At 43.7% G+C, this 27822-nt stretch overlaps 1 protein-coding gene across 1 annotated transcript in view; it reads right to left on the bottom strand.

Annotated features, from left to right (window-relative positions):
* LOC133997987 (NLR family CARD domain-containing protein 3-like) overlaps positions 1–27822 on the bottom strand; it is a gene marked incomplete at its 5' end in the record, with an annotated part of 240351 nt that overhangs the window by 83075 nt on the left and 129454 nt on the right. Inside the window, 3 exons of the mRNA XM_062437726.1 lie at positions 12284–12860; positions 13993–14039; positions 15089–15641. Of these exons, the coding sequence (XP_062293710.1) occupies positions 12284–12860; positions 13993–14039; positions 15089–15641 (1177 nt within the window). The remainder of the gene's footprint in view (positions 1–12283; positions 12861–13992; positions 14040–15088; positions 15642–27822) is intronic.

The following is a 27822-nucleotide window of genomic DNA, read 5'->3' as shown; positions in this document are numbered from 1 at the left end:
TGCCATCTAGTGGAGACATTAACCCCCCTTCACACAATGTTCCATTGAAGCAGCAGGAGCAAAGACCTTTACATGGCTGCTGTCAATGCCCTGCGACTGCGACAAGCACTGACGTTCCTGCGTATGAAGACCTACCTGCGCGCCCTCCGACTGCGCCACAGTCCGACGTGCGTGGATGTGCGAGGGCCCTTCGACACTGCTTGCAGTTTTAATTAGGGCCCGAGCACTGACAAGTCAGTGAGGGACCTATTGCTTTTGCCAGGATTCTTATTATTAGGGCCCGAGCACTGACAAGTCAGTGAGGGACCTATTGCTTTTGCCAGGATTCTTATTATTATAATTCATTATTTTTCACGTTCTTATGCCGTGTAATGAATCGCATTTTTGGTGGCCTGAACATGCATGAAAACTCATGAAATTCTGCACACACGTCGCAGCTGGTGAAAATTTATTTAATTTAACGTGATTGGACGCAAGCGTGGTAAGGGGACTCGCTAGCGCCCCCACACGTCGGGTCATGTGACCACAAATCTTCTCGGATCTGCATGAAATTTACATATGTCATAGGTCTCATTGGATCATTGGAAAATTAATTTTGTGGAATTTTTTTACCAAACAGGAAGTCGCCCACGCGGCGTGGCGTTCACCGATTTTCATTTTTCGAACACCGCTTTGAGGACTTTATGATGTTCACAGAATCATGAAACCTGCCACGTAGGTTTCAAATCATGAGCTCTTTCATCTGATACCACATTTGCCCAATATTTTGCCCCAACAGCTCAGTAGCGCCCCCTAATGCCTTTTCCCACTTAGCATGTACTGACAAGCTCTAAAACTCACCAAATTGGACACACTCATCAGGACTCACAAATATTATTTTTTTGTATAACCGCAGCCTTTTAAGTGGCAATATGACTCTACAGCGCCCCCTAGAGCATTAAAAGTTGAAGCCCCGCCTTCTACATGCACGTACATGAACGAAATTTAGGATTCATATATATCATGACCAGACGCACAAAAAAGCCTCTTGGACACATACCCTAAGTCCAACAGGAAGTCGGCCATCTTGGATCACAGGTGCATTTTTGCCGCCATTTTCCCCATTTCCAGCCCTCGTACTTTAACGCACTCCTCCTGCAGTTTTGACTCCACAGACTTCAGATTGGAACTGTATCATCCTCAGACCTTGATGATGTAAACTTGACGACAGATTTTTCCTACGTTATACCAGGTGGGCGTGGCAGTCGTTTGTTTGTATAAACAAACAACTCCTTATAACTCCTCCATACATTGTCGGATGTTTATACATGCACTGCGTAAAATGTCACACCTGGTGACGCCGTTTCAATTTCAACATCATTGGGGGTGGATGTGGCAAGGGGTCTCCATAGCGCCCCCTAACAGCAGGTCATGTGACCACAAACTTTGTCTGATCTTCGTGAAATTTACAGGACTCATAGCACTCATGGGTAAACCCTCAAATTATTTTTTTCAAATTTTTCGCTCTAACAGGAAGTGAGTTATTGTGCATTTCCTGCGTCAATTTTCCGTTTTTCCCTCTGCGTTTAGAGGACTTTCCCGTCTTCACAGAATCACCAAATTGCCCACATAGGTTCACACTCAGGCGCACTTTAATTTGAGACCATAACTGCCTCTGGGCGTGGCACAACAGCTCAATAGCGCCCCCTAATGCCTTTATCCATTTTGTACATTTTCACAAACTCCTACACTCACCAAATTGTACACATACGTCAACAGTCACACATATTGACTACTGACAAAGTTTGGGATTTTTAAGTGAGAAGATGACTCCACAGCGCCCCCTGGAAGATTTCAAAGTTTAAGCCCCGCCTTCCACATTGACATAGAAAAATGAAATCGACAAGGCCTATGTATTATGTCCAGATGCACAAAAAAGCCTCTTGGACCCATACCCTAAGTCCAACAGGAAGTCGGCCATCCAGGCTAAAATGTTCAATCTGGATCATTTTTATTATTATTATAGTTGTACGCCTTTTTGACAGCCTAAACATGCCCCAAAACTCACCAAAACTTGCAATCATGTCCGATCCGGAGAAAACTTTGATATTTTAAGGAGCGGGGAAATGGCCGACGCAAAAATTGATTAATAGCGCCCCCTAGAAAATTGAAAAAATCAAGCCCCTCCACTCAGATTGACGTAGACAAACGAAATTCGGTGAACACATGTATCATGTCCAGACACACTAAAAAGCCTCTTGGACCCATAGCCTAAGTCCAACAGGAAGTCGGCCATCCAGGCTAAAATGCTCAATCTTGACGCTTTTTTGGCCCTTCACCCACATTCCTTTGTGCTGAGAAGTCACCCAGACTCATTTCTGGTCTTAGTTTGCCATCTAGTGGAGACATTAACCGCTGCACACAATGTTCAATTAAAGGCACAGGAGCAAAGACATCTACATGCCAGTTTTGACAGCCCTGCGACTGCCGCACGCACCGACGTGCACGTACGGCGTTACAGTTGGGGGGAAAACGGGGGGGTGCGAGGGCCCTTCGACACTGCTTGCAGTTTTAATTATTATTAGGGCCCGAGCACTGACAAGTCAGTGAGGGACCTATTGTTTTTGCCAAGATTCTTATTATTATTATTATTAAGCACGCTCTTATGCCGTGTAATGAATCGCATTTTTGGCGGCTTGAACAAAAATGAAAAATCATGAAATTCTGCACAGACGTCGCAGCTGGTGAAAATTTATTTAATTTAACGTGATTGGACGCAAGCGTGGTAAGGGGACTCGCTAGCGCCCCCTAACGTCGGGTCATGTGACCACAAATCCTCTCGGATCGGCATGAAATTTAAATATGTTACAGCTCTCATCGGATCATTGGGAAATTAATTTTGTGGAATTTTTTTACCAAACAGGAAGTTGACCACGCGGCGTGGCGTGCACCGATTTTCATTTTTCGAACAACGCTTTGAGGACTTTATGATGTTCACAGAATCATGAAACCTGCCACGTAGGTTTCAAATCATGAGCTCTTTCATCTGATACCACATTTGCCCAATATTTTGGCCCAACAGCTCAGTAGCGCCCCCTAATGCCTTTTCCCACCTAGCATGTATTGACAAGCTCTAAAACTCACCAAATTGGACACACTTGTCAAGACTCACGAATATTATTTTTTGGTATAACCGCAACTTTTTAAGTGCCAAAATGACTCTACAGCGCCCCCTAGAACATTAAAAGTTGAAGCCCCGCCTTCTACATGCACGTACATGAACGAAATTTAGGAATCATATATATCATGACCAGACGCACAAAAAAGCCTCTTGGACCCATACCCTAAGTCCAACAGGAAGTCGGCCATCTTGGATCACAGGTGCATTTTTTCCGCCACAGGTGCATTTTTTCAGCCCTCGTACTTTAACGAACTCCTCCTGCAGTTTTGACTCCACAGACTTCAGATTGGAACTATATCATCCTCAGACCTTGATTATGTAAACTTGATGACAGATTTTACCTACGTTATACCAGGTGGGCGTGGCAGTCGTTTGTTTGTATAAACAAACAACTCCTTATAACTCCTCCATACATTGTCTGATGTTTATACATGCAGCGCGTGAAATGTCACACTTGGTGACGCCGTTTCAATTTCAACATCATTGGGGGTGGGTGTGGCAAAGGGTCTCCATAGCGCCCCCTAACAGCACGTCATATGACCACAAACTTTGTCTGATCTTAGTGAAATTTACAGGACTCATAGCACTCATGGGTAAACCCTCAAATTATTTTTTTCAAAATTTTTGCTCTAACAGGAAGTCGGTTATTGTGCATTTCCTGCGTCAATTTACCATTTTTCCAACAGCGTTTAAAGGACTTTCCCGTCTTCACAGAATCACCAAATTGCCCACATAGGTTCACACTCAGGAGCACTTTAATTTGAGACCATAACTGCCCCTGGGCATGGCACAACAGCTCAATAGCGCCCCCTAATGCCTTTATCCATTTTGTACATTTTCACAAACTCCTACACTCACCAAATTGAACACATACGTCAACATTCACACAGATTGACTACTGACAAAGTTTGGGATTTTTAAGTGAGAAGATGACTCCACAGCGCCCCCTTGAATATTTCAAAGTTTAAGCCCCGCCTCCCACATTGACATAGAGAAATGAAATCGACAAGGCCTATGTATTATGTCCAGACGCACAAAAAAGCCTCTTGGACCCATACCCTAAGTCCAACAGGAAGTCGGCCATCCAGGCTAAAATTTTCAATCTGGATGATTTTTATTATTATTATAGTTGTACGCCTTTTTGACAGCCTAAACATGCCCCAAAACTCACCAAAACTTGCAATCATGTCCGATCCGGAGAAAACTTTGATATTTTAAGGAGCGCGGAAATGGCCGACGCAAAACTTGATTAATAGCGCCCCCTAGAAAATTTAAAAAATCAAGCCCCTCCACTCAGATTGACGTAGACAAACAAAATTCGGGAAACACATGTATCATGTCCAGACGCACAAAAAAGCCTCTTGGACCCATATCCTAAGTCCAACAGGAAGTCGGCCATCCAGGCAAAAATGCTCAATATTGATGCTTTTTTGGCCCTTCACCCACATTCCTTTATGCTTAGAAGTCACTCAGACTCATTTGTGGTCTTAGACTGCCATCTAGTGGAGACATTAACCGCTGCACACAATGTTCAATTAAAGGCACAGGAGCAAAGACATCTACATGCCAGTTTTGACAGCCCTGCGACCGCCGCACGCTCCGACGTGCACGTACGGCGTTACAGTTGGGGGGGTAAACGGGGGGGTGCGAGGGCCCTTCGACACTGCTTGCAGTTTTAATTAGGGCCCGAGCACTGACAAGTCAGTGAGGGACCTATTGCTATTGCCAAGATTCTTATTATTATTTTTCACGCTCTTTGTCCGCCACTTTGAGCGCATTTTTGGTGGCCTGAACATGCATGAAAACTCATGAAATTCTGCACACACGTCGCAGCTGGTGAAAATTTATTTAATTTAAAGTGATTGGACGCAAGCGTGGTTAGGGGACTCTCTAGCGCCCCCTAACGTCGGGTCATGTGACCACAAATCTTCTCGGATCTGCATGAAATTTACATATGTCACAGGTCTCATCGGATCATTGGGAAATTCATTTTGTGGAATTTTTTTACCAAACAGGAAGTCGCCCACACGGCGTGGCGTGCACCGATTTTCATTTTTCAAACACCGCTTTGAGGACTTTATGATGTTCACAGAATCATGAAACCTGCCACGTAGGTTTCAAATCATGAGCTCTTTCATCTGATACCACATTTGCCCAATATTTTGCCCCAACAGCTCAGTAGCGCCCCCTAATGCCTTTTCCCACTTAGCATGTACTGACAAGCTCTAAAACTCACCAAATTGGACACACTCATCAAGACTCACGAATATTATTTTTTGATATAACCGCAACCTTTTAAGTTGCAAAATGACTCTACAGCGCCCCCTAGAACATTAAAAGTTGAAGCCCCGCCTTCTACATGCACGTACATGAACGAAATTTAGGATTCATATATATCATGACCAGACGCACAAAAAAGCCTCTTGGACCCATACCCTAAGTCCAACAGGAAGTCGGCCATCTTGGATCACAGGTGCATTTTTTCCGCCATTTTCCCCATTTCCAGGCCTTGCACTTTAACGAACTCCTCCTGCAGTTTTGACTCCACAGACTTAAGATTGGCATTGTATCATCCTCAGACCTTGATTATGTAAACTTGATGACAGATTTTTCCTACGTTATACCAGGTGGGCGTGGCAGTCGTTTGTTTGTATAAACAAACAACTCCTTATAACTCCTCCATACATTGTCGGATGTTTATACATGCACTGCGTAAAATGTCACACCTGGTGACGCCGTTTCAATTTCAACATCATTGGGGGTGGATGTGGCAAGGGGTCTCCATAGCGCCCCCTAACAGCAGGTCATGTGACCACAAACTTTGTCTGATCTTCGTGAAATTTACAGGACTCATAGCACTCATGGGTAAACCCTCAAATTATTTTTTTCAAATTTTTCGCTCTAACAGGAAGTGAGTTATTGTGCATTTCCTGCGTCAATTTTCCGTTTTTCCCTCTGCGTTTAGAGGACTTTCCCGTCTTCACAGAATCACCAAATTGCCCACATAGGTTCACACTCAGGAGCACTTTAATTTGAGACCATAAGTGCCCCTGGGCGTGGCACAACAGCTCAATAGCGCCCCCTAATGCCTTTATCCATTTTGTACATTTTCACAAACTCCTACACTCACCAAATTGAACACATACGTCAACATTGACACAGATTGACTACTGACAAAGTTTGGGATTTTTAAGTGAGAAGATGACTCCACAGCGCCCCCTGGAAGATTTCAAAGTTTAAGCCCCGCCTTCCACATTGACATAGAGAAATGAAATCGACAAGGTCTATGTATTATGTCCAGACGCACAAAAAAGCCTCTTGGACCCATACCCTAAGTCCAACAGGAAGTCGGCCATCCAGGCAAAAATTTTCAATCTGGATGATTTTTATTATTATAATAGTTGTACGCCTTTTTGACAGCCTAAACATGCCCCAAAACTCACCAAAACTTGCAATCATGTCCGATCCGGAGACAACTTTGATATTTTAAGGAGCGCGGAAATGGCCGACGCAAAAATTGATTAATAGCGCCCCCTGGAAAATTTAAAAAATCAAGCCCCTCGACTCAGATTGACGTAGACAAACGAAATTCGGTGAACACATGTATCATGTCCAGACGCACTAAAAAGCCTCTTGGACCCATAGCCAAATCCAACAGGAAGTCGGCCATCCAGGCTAAAATGCTCAATCTTGACGCTTTTTTGGCCCTTCACCCACATTCCTTTGTGCTGAGAAGTCACCCAGACTCATTTGTGGTCTTAGTTTGCCATCTAGTGGAGACATTAACCGCTGCACACAATGTTCAATTAAAGGAGCAAAGACATCTACATGCCAGTTTTGACAGCCCTGCGACTGCCGCACGCACCGACGTGCACGTACGGCGTTACAGTTGGGGGGAAAACGGGGGGGTGCGAGGGCCCTTCGACACTGCTTGCAGTTTTAATTATTATTATTATTATTATTCACGTTCTTATGCCGTGTCATGAATCGCATTTTTGGCGGCTTGAACATAAATGAAAACTCATGAAATTCTGCACACACGTCGCAGCTGGTGAAAATTTATTTAATTTAACGTGATTGGACGCAAGCGTGGTAAGGGGACTCGCTAGCGCCCCCTAACGTCGGGTCATGTGACCACAAATCCTCTCGGATCGGCATGAAATTTAAATATGTTACAGCTCTCATCGGATCATTGGGAAATTAATTTTGTGGAATTTTTTTACCAAACAGGAAGTTGACCACGCGGCGTGGCGTGCACCGATTTTCACAATTTCGAACAACGCTTTGAGGACTTTATGATGTTCACAGAATCATGAAACCTGCCACGTAGGTTTCAAATCATGAGCTCTTTCATCTGATACCACATTTGCCCAATATTTTGGCCCAACAGCTCAGTAGCGCCCCCTAATGCCTTTTCCCACTTAGCATGTACTGACAAGCTCTAAAACTCACCAAATTGGACACACTTGTCAAGACTCACGAATATTATTTTTTGGTATAACCGCAACTTTTTAAGTGCCAAAATGACTCTACAGCGCCCCCTAGAACATTAAAAGTTGAAGCCCCGCCTTCTACATGCACGTACATGAACGAAATTTAGGAATCATATATATCATGACCAGACGCACAAAAAAGCCTCTTGGACCCATACCCTAAGTCCAACAGGAAGTCGGCCATCTTGGATCACAGGTGCATTTTTTCCGCCACAGGTGCATTTTTCCAGGCCTCGTACTTTAACGCACTCCTCCTGCAGTTTTGACTCCACAGACTTAAGATTCGCATTGTATCATCATCAGACCTTGATGATGTAAACTTGACAACAGATTTTTCCTACGTTATACCAGGTGGGCGTGGCTGTTGTTTGTTTGTATAAACAAACAACTCCTTATAACTCCTCCATACATTGTCGGATGTTTATACATGCAGCACGGGAAATGTCAAACTTGGTGACGCCGTTTCAATTTCAACATCATTGGGGGTGGGTGTGGCAAGGGGCCTCCATAGCGCCCCCTAACAGCAGGTCATGTGACCAAAAACTTTGTCTGATCTTAGTGAAATTTACAGGACTCATAGCACTCATGGGTAAACCCCCAAATTATTTTTTTCAAAATTTTCGCTCTAACAGGAAGTGAGTTATTGTGCATTTCCTGCGTCAATTTTCCCTTTTTCCCTCTGCGTTTAGAGGACTTTCCCGTCTTCACAGAATCACCAAATTGTACACATACGTCAACAGTCACACATATTGCCTACTGACAAAGTTTGGGATTTTTAAGTGAGAAAATGACTCCACAGCGCCCCCTGGAAGATTTCAAAGTTTAACCATTATATGAATAACTTATCCTGTTTCATTTCTGCTCTTGGTTTGCCATCTAGTGGAGACATTAACCCCATCACACAATGTTCCATTGAAGCATCAGGAGCAAAGACCTTTACATGGCTGCTGTCAATGCCCTGCGACTGCGACAAGCACTGACATTCCTGCGTATGAAGACCTCTACCTGCGCGCCCTCCGACTGCGCCACAGTCCGACGTGCATGGATGTGCGAGGGCCCTTCGACACTGCTTGCAGTTTTAATTATTTTTCACGTTCTTATGCTGCCACTTTGAGCGCATTTTTGGTGGCCTGAACATACATGAAAACTCATGAAATTCTGCACACACGTCACAGCTGGTGAAAATGTATTTAATTCAATGTGATTGGATGCAAGCGTGGTAAGGGGACTCGCTAGCGCCCCCACACGCCGGGTCATGTGACCACAAATCCTCTCGGATCGGCATGAAATTTAAATATGTCATAGCTCTCATCGGATCATTGGGAAATTAATTTTGTGGAATTTTTTTACCAAACAGGAAGTCGCCCACGCGGCGTGGCGTGCATCGATTTTCATTATTCGAACACCGCTTTGAGGACTTTATGATGTTCACAAAATCATGAAACCTGCCACGTAGGTTTAAAATCATGAGCTCTTTCATCTGATACCACATTTGCCCAACATTTTTCCCAACAGCTCAGTAGCGCCCCCTAATGCCTTTTCCCACTTGGTATGTACTGACAAACTCTAAAACTCACCAAATTGGACACACTCGTCAAGACTCACGAATATTATTTTTTGGTATAACCGCAACCTTTTCAGTGCCAAGATGACTCTACAGCGCCCCCTAGAACATTAAAAGTTGAAGCCCCGCCTTCTACATACACGTACATGAACGAAGGAGGATTCTTATCTATCATGACCAGACGCACAAAAAAGCCTCTTGGACCCATACCGTAACTCTAACAGGAAGTCGGCCATGTTGGATCACAGGTGCATTTTTTCCGCCATTATCCCCATTTTCAGGCCTCGTACTTTAAAAAACTCTTCCTACAGTTTTCACTCCAGAGACTTCAGATTCGAACTGTATCATCCTCAGACCTTGATGATGTAAACTTTACGACAGATTTTACCTACGTTATACCAGGTGGGCGTGGCAGTCGTTTGTTTGTATAAACAAACAACTCCTTATAACTCCTCCATACATTGTCGGATGTTTATACATGCAGCGCGTGAAATGTCACACTTGGTGACGCCGTTTCAATTTCAACATCATTGGGGATGGGTGTGGCAAGGGGTCTCCATAGCGCCCCCTAACAGCAGGTCATGTGACCACAAACTTTGTCTGATCTTAGTGAAATTTACAGGACTCATAGCACTCATGGATAAACCCCCAAATTATTTTTTTCAAAATTTTCACTCTAACAGGAAGTGAGTTATTGTGCATTTCCTGCGTCAATTTTCCGTTTTTCCCACATAGTTTAGACAACTTTCCCGTCTTCACAGAATCACCAAATTGCCCACATAGGTTCACACTCAGGAGCACTTTCATTTGAGACCATCATTGCCCCTGGGTGTGGCACAACAGCTCAATAGCGCCCCCTAATGCCTTTATCCATTTTGTACATTTTACCAAACTCCTACACTCACCAAATTGTACACATACTTCAACAGTCACACAGATTGACTACTGACAAAGTTTGGGATTTTTAAGTGAGAAGATGTCTCCACAGCGCCCCCTGTAAGATTTCAAAGTTTAAGCCCCGCCTTCTACATTGACAAAAAAAAATGAAATCGACAACGCCTATGTATTATGTCCAGACGCACAAAAAAGCCTCTTGGACCCATACCCTACGTCCAACAGGAAGTCGGCCATCCAGGCAAAAATGCTCAATCTTGATGCTTTTTTGGCCCTTCACCCACATTCCTTTGTGCTGAGAAGTCACCCAGACTCATTTGTGGTCTTAGACTGCCATCTAGTGGAGACATTAACCCCATCACACAATGTTCAATTAAAGGCACAGGAGCAAAGACATCTACATGCCAGTTTTGACAGCCCTGCGACTGCCGCACGCACCGACGTGCATGTACGGCGTTAAAGTTGGGGGGAAACCGGGGGGGTGCGAGGGCCCTTCGACACTGCTTGCAGTTTTAATTATTTCTTTATTTTTGCACTAAAATTTACCTGATTTTTATTGTGTGATGTACTGTTGTCGTGTTTTATGAGTGCTTTGAAAGGTGCCTTTAAATATAATGCATTATTAGGGCCCAAGCACTACAGTGCGAAGGCCCTATTGTAATCGTAGAGATTATTATTATAGTTCTGCCGGAACAAACGCGTTTTTGACAGCCTAAAAGTGCCCCAAAACTCACAAAAATTTGCGCACACATCAGACGCGGCGAAAAATTTGATATTTTATGCTTCGCCAAAATGGACGTCGCAAAATGGCTCAATAGCGCCCCCTAACGAATATAAAAATGTGACCGATTGACGTACATGAACGAAATTTGGTATATATATGTATCATGTCCAGAAGCACAAAAAAGTCTATGGGACCCATGACGTCACTCCAACAGGAAGTCGGCCATTTTTTAAAATATTTGCGATTTTGGGGTTTTCCACACGTCGTATTTTAACGAACTTGTCCTAGGGATTTTATCCGACCGACTTCAAATTCACTCAGAAACATCTTGAGACATTGGAGATGAAAAGTTATCAAAAACTTTCTGATTAGGGTTTCGGTTTGGGCGTGGCGGCGCCGACAATTTCCTTCGCCCTTTGATCCTTCGCCAAAAAGCAGGAAGTCCTTATAACTCCTACAGACATCGTCCGATCTACACCAAATTAATCACGCATGTAGAGGGTACCGCCCTGAACACGTCTATGCATCAATACTGTGTTAGCTCCATAGTGCCACCTACTGGATACAAAAGCGCACCCTAGAAAATCAAAAAAAATGGAGCCCCTCAACTCAGATTGACATAAATAAACGAACTTTGGTACACATATGTATTATGTAAAGACGCACAAAAAAGTCTCTTGGACCCATACCCTCACTCCAACAGGAAGTCGGCCATTTTGAAAAATATGTGGGATTCTGGCGATTTCCACGCCACGTATTTGAACGAACTCCTCCTAGAGATTTAATCTGACCAACTTCAAATTCACTCAGAATCATCTTGACACATTGGAGATGAAAAGTTATCAAAATCTTTTTGATTACTGCTTTGGTTGCTTCGTGGTGGATGTGAGGAATTTTGATGTTTCGCCATTAAACAGGAACTGCTGGCCAAATGGCGGCACTGCACCCTGTAGAACATTAAGAAAATGGAGCCCCTCCCTCTAGATTGACGTAGATGAACAAAATTTGGTATATATATGTATCATCCAAAGACGCACAAAAAAGTCTCTTGGACCCATACCCTCAGTCCAACAGGAAGTCGGCCATTTTGAATCGAATTTGTGATTTTGGCGCTGTTTGTTTCCATTCGAATTGGAAGATGCTTCACAGCAAGTCTCGCTCATTAGTGGCGTGGCGAGGGAGCTTGGGCCCGGTCATCGCTGCTTGCAGCTTTAATTATTATTATTATTATTAGATTCATTTCATCTAGTAGTAATAATGACTTCACTCATTCAACACTAACTTTAAGAAAAGGGTTAGGGTTAGGGTTAACCTTTACATTATATTATATAGACTATAATCTATAATCTTATGATATTCAGTCCACTAAAACTAAAACAATGTACATGACTCAATTATGACTAAAACTAAATCTAAATTCACTGTAAAAAATAATCCTTAAATTTTACCTGGGAGTGTTCACCTCAGACAGACGACACAGAGACATAGAGGAACCAAGCCAGACCATAAACCCAGCATACAGAGGTTTGGGGAATGTGGTGTTGAAGGTGTGGAGGTGGATCAGTGTGTCAGAGGAGACTCTGTAGAAGGACAGAGTGCCAGCAGGACAGTCCACATACACTGCTACTCTGTTAGAGACAGAGGAGGAGGAGGAGGAGGAGGAGGAGGAGGAGGAGGAGGAGATGGATGTTTTGCTCTTATTGTGCCAGACAGAGTAACCATCTTCATCAGAGCAGATCAGACTCCAGGACTGATCGTTCCCTCCAAACCAAGAGTCATTACTGTTTCCTTTCCTGCTGATTCCTCTGTAACTCACTGATAGATAAACTCTTCCTCTCCACTCGACCTCCCAGTAACAGCGACCAGTCAGACCATTACTACACAGCAGCTGAGGCCAGTGGTTAAATCTGTCTGGATGATCAGGATATGACTGAACCTCCTCCACACATGTCACCTTCCTGTTGTTGTCAGACAGTTTGAGGTTTCTGTGTACTGTGTTTGTGTCCAGTGTGAGTTCACAGAAATCTGATGAAGAGAAGAAGAAACAACACAGCAGCAGTTTATCATCTGACACACCTGATGGATTTATTCTCTGTTTAACTTCTGATCTGTTGTTCATTTCTATAAAGTTTCATGATGACACATTTTGTCAGTAATGTTTTAATGAATAAATACCACAAAGACCAACTTTGTATTTAAAGAGAAACTGACTGTTAGGGAATTTTCCATAACTAATATGCACTGGGTCAAACTAGGCTTTGCGGTCATAGCAAGGCCACACCAAATATTGGGTTTAGACACGGCCTCCTCTTGAGATAGTGGTAAGCAGTGAGTCTGCTCCTTTTGGGGAAAACAGGAGGCATTCTGATAGTGTTGCTATAGCAACCGAGGTCAGATATGTGTTTGACTGTTTTCCCTGAATGGGGTAAAGGTAACTGGAGTCAGAGGTTTGATATAGTGTTGGATGTAGGACAAAGGTCCTGAGTGAGGTCTAAGCAATGTTTTGTCTATAGACCAGTAGACTACATTCTGTATATTGTAGATGTGTTGGATCTGCCCATATTTGGGCATGGCTCAACCTTGGGCATTATCTGTGTGGTTTAAAGTCTATCCCCGGAGGAGAGAAACTTCAGAATTGAAGGGAGCATCAGAACATAACGTGTACTGATCATTCGTTCATTTCTCCTTGATCAAGTAAATAAACCTTTTCAATGCAAGACATCCTGTCTACTCTCTCCATTGATGTATGAGCTGCATAATTAAAATCTCTATCAACTGTGTGCTGTTTAGTTGTCATGAATCAAATTCAATCCACTTCTACTGTAAAATAGGAGGTTCAAAAGGACCTATACTATCATGATGGGCATCAGTCAGGATGCATGGAAACAAGACCACGAAACTTGACTTTACTCTCAAAAGGTTTATTTCAATAACCTGGATTATGGCAGTAGTCTCAATATCAGATCTGCCACCTGTGTGAAGGTGAAAGAGTGAGTGAAAAGGAGGGATGTCTTTAAATAAGGCTCAAGTGTACAGGTGTATTTAACAAGATAATCAACCAATCAATCAGTGAGAAGGAAAGGAGAATGCAGGAAGTGAAATGAGGAAAAGGAAGTCGAACAAAAAAGAAAAAATAGTGAATCTTGACTGCACTTACCCTTCTCCAGACCAGGTTTTAACCTGTGCTCTCCACCATGGTCCACCCTGGAGGAAGAAACACAGTCACAATGATTTTCTATCCAACATGAGTCCTAACTGCTGTTCAACATGAAGCAGTGTTCCTCAGTTTGTCAGAGTGACACAGAAACAGGCTGAAACTCATCTGTCTCAACTGTCTGCTGGATTCTTTCAGTCTGAGAGGAAAAGACCTGAAGAAGAAGATGTGATGAACAAATATGTCCTCCCACATGATAAATCACTATATTAAATATTGATCTCTGCATGTTGTCCTGAGGATAGAGCCAGTCATCACTTCAATATCAAAAGGAGACAAAAGGAGCATTTTTGAAGTGATCAGAGAATAAATGCAGCTCTAAGACAGCAAAACATTTGACTGTAATTATTCCATGTGTTCATTCATTTGGTTTGAATATATAATAATAATAATAGTTGAAAGACACAATAAGAAGAAACAACCACAAGTTAGAAACTTCTAAATAAAGTTCATGATACAAGTGAACTTCTTTATAATAAACAGTTTATATATTATATTATATTATATTATATTATATTATATTATATTATATTATATTATATTATATTATATTATATCTATTTAACAAACATTCCTGCTGTGTATCTACTGTGTGCTGCTAAGAAACATCTGAAACATTACTACTGGCAGAATGTTATTTATTCATTATTTGTATCTGAAGGATATTTATTGATATTCTGATTGTGAATTAATTATTTAATAACTCTGAATATGACCAGGGTGTTTTTAAAATACTGATTTGTTTTATTAGGTTGAATGTTTCAGGTATAATTGATATGATGTAACTCAATAAACTAAGTAAACTCATATCAAACCAGACGCTCACATGGAAATGATGACACATTATGTAAAATATAAATATGTTTAAAATGTGACAGACAAACTCTTCCTTATGTTAATTTGATCCATAACAACATATAATATCCATCCATAATAACAGTTAATGGAGGAAATAACATGAAAATAAAAATGTGTCTGATAAATGAAGAACTAAAACTAAATCTAAATTTACTGTAAAAAATTAACCCTTAAATTTTACCTGGGAGTGTTCACCTCAGACAGACGACACAGAGACATCGAGGAACTAGGTACGACCACAAACCCAGCATACAGAGGTTCAGTGAATGTGGTGTAGAAGGTGTGGAGGTGGATCAGTGTGTCAGAGGAGACTCTGTAGAAGGACAGAGTGCCAGCAGGACAGTCCACATACACTGCTACTCTGTTAGAGACAGAGGAGGAGGAGGAGGAGATGGATATTTGTCTGTTATTGTGACAGACAGAGTAACCATTTTCATCAGAGCACCACAGACACCAGGACTGATCGTTCCCTCCAAACACACAGTCAGCACTGTCTCCTTTCCTGTTGATTCCTCTGTAAGTCACTGATATAAGAACTATTCCTCTCCACTTGACCTCCCAGTAACAGCGACCAGTCAGACCATTACTACACAGCAGCTGAGGCCAGCAGTCAAATCTGTCTGGATGATCAGGATATGACTGATCCTTTTTCACATATGTCACCTTCCTGTTGTTGACAGACAGTTTGAGTTTTCTGTGTACTGTGTTTGTGTCCAGTGTGAGTTCACAGAAATCTGATGAAGAGAAGAAGAAACAACACAGCAGCAGTTTATCATCTGACACACCTGATGGATTTATTCTCTGTTTAACTTCTTATCTGTTGTTCATTTCTATAAAGTTTCATGATGACACATTTTGTCAGTAATGTTTTAATGAATAAATACCACAAAGACCAACTTTGTATTTAAAGAGAAACTGACTGTGTGCTGTTTAGTTGTCATGAATCAAATTCAATCCACACTTACACTTCTCCAGACCAGGTTTTAACCTGTGCTCTCCACCATGGTCCACCCTGGAGGAAGAAACACAGTCACAATGATTTTCTATCCAACATGAGTCCTAACTGCTGTTCAACATGAAGCAGTGTTCCTCAGTTTGTCAGAGTGACACAGAAACAGGCTGAAACTCATCTGTCTCAACTGTCTGCTGGATTCTTTCAGTCTGAGAGGAAAAGACCTGAAGAAGAAGATGTGGTGAACAAATATGTCCTCCCACATGATAAATCACTATATTAAATATTAATCTCTGATCAATATTTAAACAACCACAAGTTAGAAACTTCTAAATAAAGTTCATGATACAAGTGAACTTCTTTATAATAAACAGTTTATATATTATATTATATTATATTATATTATATTATATTATATTATATTATATCTATTTAACAAACATTCCTGCTGTGTATCTACTGGGTGCTGCTCAGAGACATGAAACATTACTACTGGCAGAATATTATTTATTCATTATTTGTATCTGAAGGCTATTTATTGATATTCTGATTATGAATTAATTATTTAATAACTCTGAATATGACCAGGGTGTTTTTTAAATACTGATTTGTTTTATTAGGTTGAATGTTTCAGGAATAATTGATATGATGTAACTCAATAAACTAAGTAAACTCATATCAAACCAGACGCTCACATGGAAATGATGACACATTATGTAAAATATAAATATGTTTAAAATGTGACAGACAATCTCTTCCTTATGTTAATTTGATCCATAACAACATATAATATCCATCCTACTAATATAATTGGAGAGCGGGATGTTTGTCCGTCTGTCTGTCCATCCACCTTTCAACCATTCCACATTCAGCCCCTCCATGGTTCAGGGAGTCAGCCATTGCATATGGCATTTCATTTCATGTCAACTTCAATTTCTATTTCAGTGTTAAATGAATAGTCTGCAGTTCTACTTTTTATTTTGGACTCTGGGGATACAGCCACCTGGGACTATTTTTTCAGCCTGTGACGTAAATGTGTAGAGACGCTGTATGTAGGGGCGTGAACGAGAGGAGGAAAAGATTACATTTTTCACGGTCACGGACATTTTCAACATGCCTAACAAGAGCAAATCACTGTTGGAAAATACTTGCGATGCCGCCATGACATTAAAGCAAGGTGGCGAAACTCCAGAGAAGTCAGGTAAGAAACCACAAAACAGTATCCACACAGTAGCTAATGCTACAGTTTGTTAGCTGCTCACCCATACAGCCTTCCAACCATGTAATCATCCTTCCGTGACATGAATTCAAGCATTATGTTCCTCTTTGTCTCAGGGTTAACATCCTCCAGAGTTAAATAATAACTCGCCTAACAAAAACTTTAATTTATGAATGAAGGTCCGGGATCATGTTAGTAGCACGCTGGCGGTAGTAGCGCCTTACTACCAGTTGCCTGTTTTACACCAAAATGCCTTCGTGCAGATAAATCTGAGATGGTGACACCTGAAAACTTTTTTTTGGTAGTTGAATAATGCTGAAAGTACAATTATTGTTGATCTTCATTTTTTACGAGAGGCTACATTCATGTTGGTTACCACTAAACCGCCAAGCTGCAAAGTAAACAATCACAATATCTATAAAGTATATATATCGACAATCAACACATTTCTTTTCCAACTGTTTATTAGATTAGGGTGGGTCGTGAGGTCTCCACTGAGGTTGAGGTGAAGTTTAGGTTTATAAACTTCTTCAGCAGAGAACCAGCAACACAGGTCACCATTTCTGACGGTCGCAGATTTTGGTGTAACACCGGTTAAAATAAGGGGAAATATATTTTTTCAATACTTGCATAAAATATTAAATTTTTCTGAAGTAATGAGTATTCACATTTTCATCTATCATTACCTATCCTTACCAAGATATAGAAATTATTACTGATTATTGATTTTTGTTTTTAAAATAAGAATGTTTTCATTAGCAACTAGATCATACTTCACAATGTGATTATGTATTGTGACGGCCCTGGGCCTCCATGGTAGAGGGGATGGTCTGCCTTGCCTGTTACTCCTGTGTTTCTCTCTTCCCCTAGATGGTCTGGTCCCTCCCTCCTCATCAAGTGATTGAGATCACCTGTTGGGAGCCTTTTTAAATCCTGGAGTGCCAAGATGTCGCTCTCTCACTCTCTGGCCCTCCTGGAAGGCTGGTGCCTTTCAGGCTCCTTATGTTTGGTTTTGTTTGTTTGGTTGTGTTATGAAGTAGCCTTGGTTCATGTTATTTTTGATGTTACAACTATTGTTTGATTCAATTTTGTTAACTTTAATAAATTACTTTCATTTGAGCTCTTGCCGTGTGGTCCTCCCTGCTTTGTTGTGCTCTTAAACGAGCTGGGAATAATAAGTGGGGCCTCGTCTAGTTAGAACCTGGGAAATGTTATAGTTTCTGATAAGTTTGAGCATTTGGCTTTGGTTGGGAGGCCCACCGGAGTAGTTCTTTTGTTTAGATGGAACAGGTAGAGTTTGAGACTGCTTTAGTTTTTCATGGTGTTAAACTGTATGTGATTGGTGTGGCCAAGAGATTGGTAAGTTTGGGTTATGCAGTACGTAGCTGTGGGATGGTTGTAGCTGAGTAGCTGGGCTATTTTTCTGTCTGGCAGGAGCATTTTCTTGTGTCCCCCAGGTAGGCTTTAGCAGCAGTTATCTCACAAGGAGAAGCTGTTGGTTTGTTGTTTTCAGGGCTGTTTGTTATTGTTGTGTGTTGTCCGTGCGGCTGGCAGCATTTGGCTCGGGAGCACCCCTAAGTATTGGCTGGGGGCAATCTGCCTTCCCCAATACAGACGGTTTGTAGGCGCTCCTATCACTCATCATCCCTGCGGTTGTGTGCTGTGTGACTCAGGCTGCCTTGTGGTTGCTTTTTGAATAGGTCCAGGTATTTAACTCGGTTGGATGTATTTTTGATAGGGTTAATGATGGACACTGACTATAGTAATCCGTTGGTCTCTGAGTTTTTGGAAAGACCAGCTCGCAGTACATTAGCTCAGTTTAGAAAGGCAGATCTACTTGATTTGGCTACATTGTTGGGATGGTCAAAAACTGATCAGGTGCCACGGAAGGTAGAGCTAAGGGACATCGTGGAAGGGTTAGCGGTGTCTGCCAAGCTTTTGGAGGTGGTTCAGGTTCCAGTGGCTCCATCAGTTTCTGAGCTTTTTGGTGGGACTTTGTCTTTTGACCAGTATATGCAGTTGGAGAGAGAAAAGGCAAACAGGGAGAAAGAGAGACTACAGTTTGAATTGGAACATGAGAAGATCAGAGCTGAAGTAGCCTTGGAAAGGGAGAGATTGCAGGTTGAGCAATTGAAGCTAGCGCTGATAAGAGACGGTAAAGCACAGGAATCGTTGTGGACTGGAGGAAGAAGTGAGTCTGCAGGGGTGCGTAGTGGTTTGGATATTGCTGAGAGCTTGCGTATTCTCCCGAAGTTCGATGAGAAAAACATATGATAGAGTGCTTCGCCATTTCTTTTGGCCTCGTCTGAAAAGGGATGTAGCGATGTACTGTAAAACTTGCAATACCTGCCAGTTGACTGGGAAGTCCAACCAACACATTAGGCCAGCTCCATTGTACCCAATTCCAGTGGTTGAAAAGCCCTTTGAGTATCTGCTGTTGGACTGTGTAGGTCCACTTCCAAAAAGTAAGGCGGGGAGTAAATATTTACTGACGGTGATGCGTAAAAGTACTTGCTATCCAGCTGTTTCCCCCTTGCGCTCAATTAAAACCAAGCCAGTACTGAAAGCATTGACATCCTTTGTTTCAACTTTTGGTATTCCTAAAGTGGTGCAGACTGACCAGGGGAGTAATTTCATGTCTCGCACTTTTGCCCAGCTGACCCAACAGCTGAGGGTTAAGCATCAGGTATCCAGTGCATACCACCCGGAGTCTCAGGGAGCCCTTGAACGTTTTCATCAGACATTGAAGTCCATGTTGCGTTCTTACTGTACTGAATTGGCACAGGATTGGGAGGAGGGCCTGCCGTGGTTGTTGCTGGCTATACGGGAGGTGTCACAGGAGAGCACTGGGTTTAGTCCAAATGAACTTGTGTTTGGACATACTGTTCGGGGTCCATTAGCTGTCTTGGTGGATGAGCTGAAAACTGCTGAGCCACCAGGGAATGTTTTGGACTATGTAAACGGTTTTCGCCGTCGACTGCATGTTGCCTGTGCTACTGCTCATAAAAATCTTGGCACTGCACAGGAAAAAATGAAGGAAACGTATGATAAGAAAACTGAAACCCGTCTTTTTGAGCCAGGTGATCAAGTTTTGGCTTTGTTGCCTGTGGTAGGTTCCCCATTCCAGGCAAGGTTTAGTGGGCCTTTCACAGTGAAAAGCCGTGTGTCAGACAGGGACTATTTGGTATATACACCAGACAGAAGGAAGAAAGTGCAGTGGTGTCATGTGAATTTATTGAAATCTTATCATTTGTCTCACTCCGTCTCTAAGGAAAAGGGGGTCTTGCCTTCTGTCAGCAGTCACGAATTGGGGTCTGTGAGGCCAGTAGCCACATTTGGGGTGGTGCCTGCAGAGGATTTTGATGTTCCATCAGAGCCTATTCTTACAGGGAGACTCAACAATTCTGCGTATTTGAACTGTTTGGACAGTCAGTTGAGTTATTTGTCGGATACTCAGCAATTAGATGTGGTGCAGTTGTCGCATTCTCACTTGTCTCTCTTCTCAGATACTCCCTCAGTTACCAACCTGATTGAGCATGACATAGAAGTAGGGGATGCTCGGCCTGTTAGCCAACGTCCTTACAGGATGCCTGTAGGGAAGCGTCAGCGGATGGAGAAGGAGGTAGAGTACATGTTACAACATGGAATAGCTGAGCCAGCATGCTCCAGCTGGGCTTCTCCATGCCTGTTGGCAGATAAGGCAGATGGGTCTGATAGCTTTTGCACAGATTTCAGAAAGGTAAATGCTGTCACCAAACCTGATGTCTATCCAATGCCTCGTATGGAGGACTGCATCGATCAGGTGGGGGGTGCAAAATTTGTGACTAAGCTGGACCTTTTGAAGGGGTATTGGCAGGTGCCATTGACAGCTAGGGCTAAGGAAATGTCATCGTTCATCACACCCTGGGGGTTGTTCTCATATTCTGTAATGATTTTTGGGCTGAGAAATGCCCCAGCAACATTACAGCGCCTTATGAACAGGGTTTTGGCTGGTTTGTCTGGGTGTGCAGCATATTTGGATGATGTGGTGGTGTTCAGTGACACCTGGGAGGCCCCATGTTCAACGTTTGCAGGCAGTGTTTGACAAGTTGGTTGAAGCAAATTTGACGGTGAACTTGACAAAGTGTGAATTTGCAAAAGCAACAGTGACATATCTGGGTAAGGTGGTAGGCCAGGGGGTAGTTCGTCCTGTGCAGGCTAAGGTGGAGGCGATCGCTAAATATCCTGCACCAACATCCAAAAAGGAACTGATGCGGTTCCTAGGGCTGGTAGGGTATTATCGCAGTTTTTGCTGCAATTTCTCCACTGTGGTGGCTCCAATGACGAACCTCTTGAGGAAAAATACTCCCTTTATCTGGTCTCCATACTGTCAAGTGGCTTTCACGGGTGTGAAGAAACTGATTTGTTCTGCTCCTGTCCTTACAGCTCCAGTGTTTGACAGACCTTTTAAGGTACAGGTGGATGCAAGCAACATTGGTGCTGGGGCTGTTCTCCCGCAGGAAGGGGTGGGGGGAATTGAACATCCAGTTTGCTTCTTTTCACGTAAGTTTAATCGTCACCAGTTGAATTATTCAGTTATTGAAAAGGAGACAATGGCATTGATTTGGGCACTAAAAAATGTTTAAGTTTATGTGGGTCCATCATTGGCGGTGACAGTTTATACAGATCATAACCCTTTGACTTTTCTGTCTACTATGCAGAATGGTAACCAGAGGCTTATGCGCTGGTTACTGTTTCTCCAGCCATATACATTGGAGGTATGTCATGTGAAAGGTCGGGATAATGTGATGGCTGACGCATTGTCTCGAGCTCCTGTTTGATGTACCGAAGACCTTTTTCAGTACGGGTCTTCGTTTTATGGGGGGGGGGTGTGACGGCCCTGGGCCTCCATGGTAGAGGGGATGGTCTGCCTTGCCTGTTACTCCTGTGTTTCTCTCTTCCCCTAGATGGTCTGGTCCCTCCCTCCTCATCAAGTGATTGAGATCACCTGTTGGGAGCCTTTTTAAATCCTGGAGTGCCAAGATGTCGCTCTCTCACTCTCTGGCCCTCCTGGAAGGCTGGTGCCTTTCAGGCTCCTTATGTTTGGTTTGGTTGTGTTATGAAGTAGCCTTGGTTCATGTTATTTTTGATGTTACAACTATTGTTTGATTCAATTTTGTTAACTTTAATAAATTACTTTCATTTGAGCTCTTGCCGTGTGGTCCTCCCTGCTTTGTTGTGCTCTTAAACGAGCTGGGCATAACAGTATGTAAAGCCTAACCTTTCCATGCATTGGGTCCACTATATTACAATTTAGTCTGTGTGTCATAGACTATATAAACATTTTTCAGAAATTCCATTATCAATTGATATTGACTCCATTAATGCATGATGACACACCATTGGTTATCTCATTTAAAACAACTGTCTTGACTTTTCAGGAGTGCTGTGAGGACATTTGCCACAGAATGACACAGCAGAGGTGATCGGAGCTGCCTGAGGCTACAGGTACTCATACATTCTGATTAACCCTTTCATGCCTATATATGCATATATTCAAATTAATGTACAAATATAAAATCCAATCAAATCTACTTTGACAACATTCTGACTTTTAAGGTCAACGACGAATGGCAGCTCAACAGTGGAAAACAACAGACAAAACCAGAAAGAGGAATCAGAACTTCAGAAGAGCATGGACAGCTCCAGCACTCAGCTGTGATGAGCTGAGTAAAGCAAATTAACTTAATGATTTCTTTCTCAGGTTTGATAAACGGGACTTCTATTTGGAATGCAATAATGTACTACAGTCAACTACAACTGCTGACCCCTGTTCAAGGTTAGTGGTTGATCCCCTCAAAATCCAGTCAGCCATGTATGCAAAAAGAAATCTGCAGGCCCTGATGACATCTCTGCTTTTCTCCTAAAGACCAGCAGAGCTAACCCCAGTGTGGTGCCCTGTGTTTCAGAGGTCTGCAGATTCTCATCTGGTTCCTGCCCTCTGGAAAAAATCTACCATTATTCCCATTCCAAAGAAACCCTGTCCTACAGAAAACAATCATTATAGACTGATGGCTTTAACTTCTGTTGTCATGAAATGCTTTGAAAAATACATGGTATCCGTGTTGAAATCTGAAGTCAATTCTGAAATAGATCCACTCCAGTTTGCTTATAGTCAGGGGAGGAGCACAGACGATGCAATTAATAGCATCACCCACCTGACTCTTAAGCATCTGGAGGATCCCAAGGCCTGTGCACGCCTTTTGTTCATTGATTTTAGTTCCGCTTTCAATACATTACAGCCTCATCTGCTCTTACAGAAAATGATCCAGATGAATGTTATTAAAAAGTTTTAATAAGTTTTATTATTAAGTGGTTTTATTCTTTTTTAACAGGTAGAACCCAAAATGTCAGGATTAATGACTCACTTTCGGAATCCAAATGCATTAGTACAGGTGCACCTCAGGGCTGTGCAAGCTCACCGGTCCTGTTCACCCTTTACACAAACGACTGCACCAATAGTCTCCCGGGCAACCTGTTTTTTAAATTGTCTGACGACACTGCCATTCTCAGCCTGCTTCACCAGAACTCAGACCCATCATTGTACTTCACAGAGGTTAATAAATATCAGGCAGTGATGGAGAATGTCATCAGGTATAAGATTATGGTGTGGTTTGGCAATCCCTCCACACAGTCTAAATCTAACTTGCAGCACCTGGTACAGACTGCTATGAAGGTGAAGAGAGGAAGTGAGCTGTCAAATGATCGAGTAGTGAGGGTGAACTGGGAACATCTGACGGAGGCTCCCGTACGTGAGGTCTTCAACTCCCACCTCCGGAGGGACTTCTCCTGCCTTCCTGGGGAGGGAGAAAACATGGAGTCCGAATGGACCATGCTAAAGACATCAGTTGTGGAGGCGGCTGCTTAGAGTTGCGGCATGAGGGTTGTCTGTGCCTGTCAGGGCGGCACTCTTCAATGTCGCATGGAGGTCGGGGACAGTGCTCTTGGACTGGCAGACCGGGATGGTGGTCCCCATTTTTGAAAAGGGGGAACGGGGGGTGTGTTCCAACTATCGGGGGATCACAGTACCCGGGAAAAGCTTATGCCAGGGTGCTGGAAAAGAGGCTCCGGCCAATTGTCGAACCTCTGATTCAGGAGGAACAATGCGGATTCCGTCCTGGCCGTGTAACAGTGGACCAGCTCTTCACCCTGCAGGGTTACTGGAGGGGGCATGGGAGTTCACTCATCCAGTCTACATGTGCTTTGTGGACTTGGAGGCTCACGACCTTGTCCCTCGGGGGACTTTGTGGGAGGTGTTGGGGTACCGGGGTCGCTGCTGTGAGCCATTCGGTCTGTGTACGAGAGCTGTGTCCGCATCCTCGGCACTAAGTCAGACCTGGTCTCAGTGGGTGTGTGGCATCCGCCAGGGATGCCCCTTGTCTTTGATCCAGTTCCTGATTTTCATGGACAGGATCTGAAGGCGCAGTCCGGGGGAGGAGAGTGTCCAGTTTGGGGACCTCAGAATGGCTTCTCTGCTGTTTGCGGATGTTGGCCTCAACACATGATGTAACACTCCCGGTAGATCTTTGGCTTCCTCTCCTCCACGAGCGAGGGCAAAAAACAAGGAAAGCAACTGGCATAGCCGCTGGAGCAGCAGCTCTCCCCTCCTCAGCTGCCTCAACAGTCCAGCGGCAACAACAGCCACCGGGTCTACCGTGCTTCCGGGTTTTCGCCAAAGCCAATCACTGCCCAGATCGGCTCGCATTATGTCACAGAGCCCCGTAGCCCAACGTCCACAAATACTAACCGACATCACTCCGTATCATCCACGTTAAAAGCACCTTATCACAAATATAACTAACCTGAAATTGCTTCTATATCATCTGCGTCATAAGCACCCCCTGCCGTTTCCCACTACAACCGTAGCATTTTCTTGGTCAGGGACATCAGGCACCGGGATGCCAGCAACCCCTGCCGTTTTTTCACTCCATCCCACCACTTCAATTCGGCCAGGATGTTTAATGTCAGCGACCCCGCTGTTTACTCAATCCAACCTTGGCTCCTAGCCTAGTTCAACAGCAGGCAGCTTTTATCAGGGACATCCGGCTCGTAAAGGGTCCTGGCACTGAGGGCTGCCAGCACTCTACTTCAGCCACGACATCCACCACTGGGATACCAGTGCCCCCGCTGCCTCTTCATCGAGATACCAGGATCACCACCAGGATTTCTCCCGGGCAGTGACACCGGGATGTCATTGCCCCCAAGCGCCACTCCTGCAACTTCATCACACAGAACCATGCAAGCCAATTTTGGGGATTCTATGGTGGATGATCGTTCTCCGCCAAATGGCCAGCTGAGACCAGCCCCTTTCACACGTTTAACGTAACCTACATGTTGTCCTATTTCGTATATCCCGGCTATACTAGCACTTTCTCCATGTATTATCGTCGCACCATTCTTAAGATCCGCTCAGTCTTGGTGGAGGTTTTTGGGGGTCCTCGCTGGCCGGCTCGCTGCAGCGTATCCTTCATACGCCCTCCCCACACCGCATCAAGAGCACAAACAATTCATTCAAATCTTGTTAGTAAATGTGTCAAACGTATGTCATTGGTGGTGTGGTCCTTGCTCGTGAAATGAAGAAAGTTGTTTGTTTCTTTTGTTGATCAGACGGATAATTAACAGATTTTTTTTAACTAGATGATGACTCAGACAACTAAATATAACAGAGTGACACACTGGAGTTTATTCTGTAATTAAAAATATGCTCTATAAAGCATACGTTTAGCCGACAAGAACTGATTCGCATTGGATTATAGTCAAGCGCTATAGTAACAAAGGAGTTACAGCAGGCTCACAATATCCCGCGGGACATTACACGACCGGCTGGGGCTCCCTGGAGTGTTGGTGGCTCGGCTAAACGTGGCAGGCGGAGGAGGGACAGAAAGAAAAATGGGGATGTCGATCGGGCCTACTAGTACGGCTACGGAGACAGCCGCAAAAACCTCCGCCTCCCAGCCTGTTCCTCCTCAACGCTAGATCCATCGTGCGCAAAGTGGATTAAATGGAACTCCTCATCACCTCCAATAAGCCTGTGCGGGACTGCTGTGTGATTATTGTAACTGAGACCTGGCTGCATCCATCGATACCGGACGCTAGCATGCAGCTAGTTAGCCGCACGCTCCACCGACAGGACCGGGACAGCAACTCTGGCAAGAAGAGGGGAGGTGGACTCTGCATGTATGCACACACTGACTGGTGTTCGCAGAGCCGCGTCAATAACAATCACTGCTCGCCAGATATAGAGACTTTAACGGACCCTTTTATCTACCGAGGGAATTTTCTGCTGCAGTTATCACCGCTGTTTACATCCCCCGACAGGCCAACTTGAATAAAGCTCTGAGTTATTTGTATGAAACCATCACGCAAAAGGCGTACCCTGAAGGGACCACATCATAGCTGCGGACTTTAACAAAGCTTGCTTGAAAACTGTGCTTCCAAAATTTACACAATACGGAAATGTCCCACCAGAGGCAGCAATATACTCAATCATGTATATTCAGACATTAAGCATGCCCACAGGTCCGTACCACTTCCCCATCTAGGCCTGTCAGACCATGTCTCTCTGCTCTTGGTACCAGCCTACACTCCCGGCAGAAAGAAAAAAAAGCCTGTTATAAAGACAGTTAAAACCTGGCCCCAGGGAGCTCTCGAACAACTTCAGGACGTTTCCAACGAACTGAATTTATTCCACCGTCCCGACCTGGAGGTATATACACAGCAAATTCCTTTTTTACGTCAACTGCTGTGTGGACAGTCTCACAGTGCAGAAACGAGTCCAGACCTTTCCAAGTCAGAAAGCATGGATTACAAAGGAGGTCTTCAACCTCATACGAGCTCGGGATAGGGCCTTCAAATCAGGAGACCAGGCCCTCTACAGCTCTGCAGGGCTAATCTGAATCGAGGCATCAGAGAGGCAAAACGGACGCAGTCAAAGAAGATCGAGGAGCATTTCAGTGATAACAACGCAAGACAGACATGGCAGGGATGAAACAAATCTCCAACTATGAGGGCAAAACCGCCACCGTCTCAGCAATGCCTCCCTAGTAGATGAGCTGAACTGCTTTTAATCACGGTTTGAGGTAAAATTTCCAACCTCACACACAAACATCCCTGCTACAGACTTGTGTTCTGATAGTTCAGGAACATGAGGTGAGGAAAGTGTTCAGAACTGTCAACCCAAGGAAGGCCACAGGTCCAGACGGAGTACCTGGGAAGGTCCTAAAAGCCTGCAGCTACAAACTAGCACAGGTTTTCCTTGCCAGAGCAACAGTCCCCTCCTGCTTTGAAACAGCTACAATCATTCCGGTACCCAAAAAACACAACATAAATAACTTAAACGACTACAGACCTGTCGCCCTCACACCCATTGTCAACAAATGTCTAGAGAGACTGTTATCACAGCATACAAAAGCCAACCTCCCTCCATCCTTCGACAACCACCAGTTTGCATACAGACATAACAGATCCGCAGAGGATGCCATAAGCATTGCCCTTCACACAGCCCTGCAGCACCTGGAACAGAGACACACATATGTCCGGATGCTGTTCATCGACTACAGCTCAGCATTTAATACCATTATCCCGGACATTCTCATTAGGATCCTGGACTTTTTCACACACCGTCCCCAGTCTGTTAAACTTGGCTCTCATCTCTCCTCCTCACTAACTCTCAGCACAGGGTGTCCCTTAAAGGTTGCGTGCTATG

Source organism: Scomber scombrus, chromosome 17, assembly GCF_963691925.1.
Source record: "Scomber scombrus chromosome 17, fScoSco1.1, whole genome shotgun sequence".
In the NCBI taxonomy this organism is placed as follows: Eukaryota; Metazoa; Chordata; class Actinopteri; order Scombriformes; family Scombridae; genus Scomber; species Scomber scombrus.
This window is presented reverse-complemented; position numbering and strand designations above follow the sequence as displayed.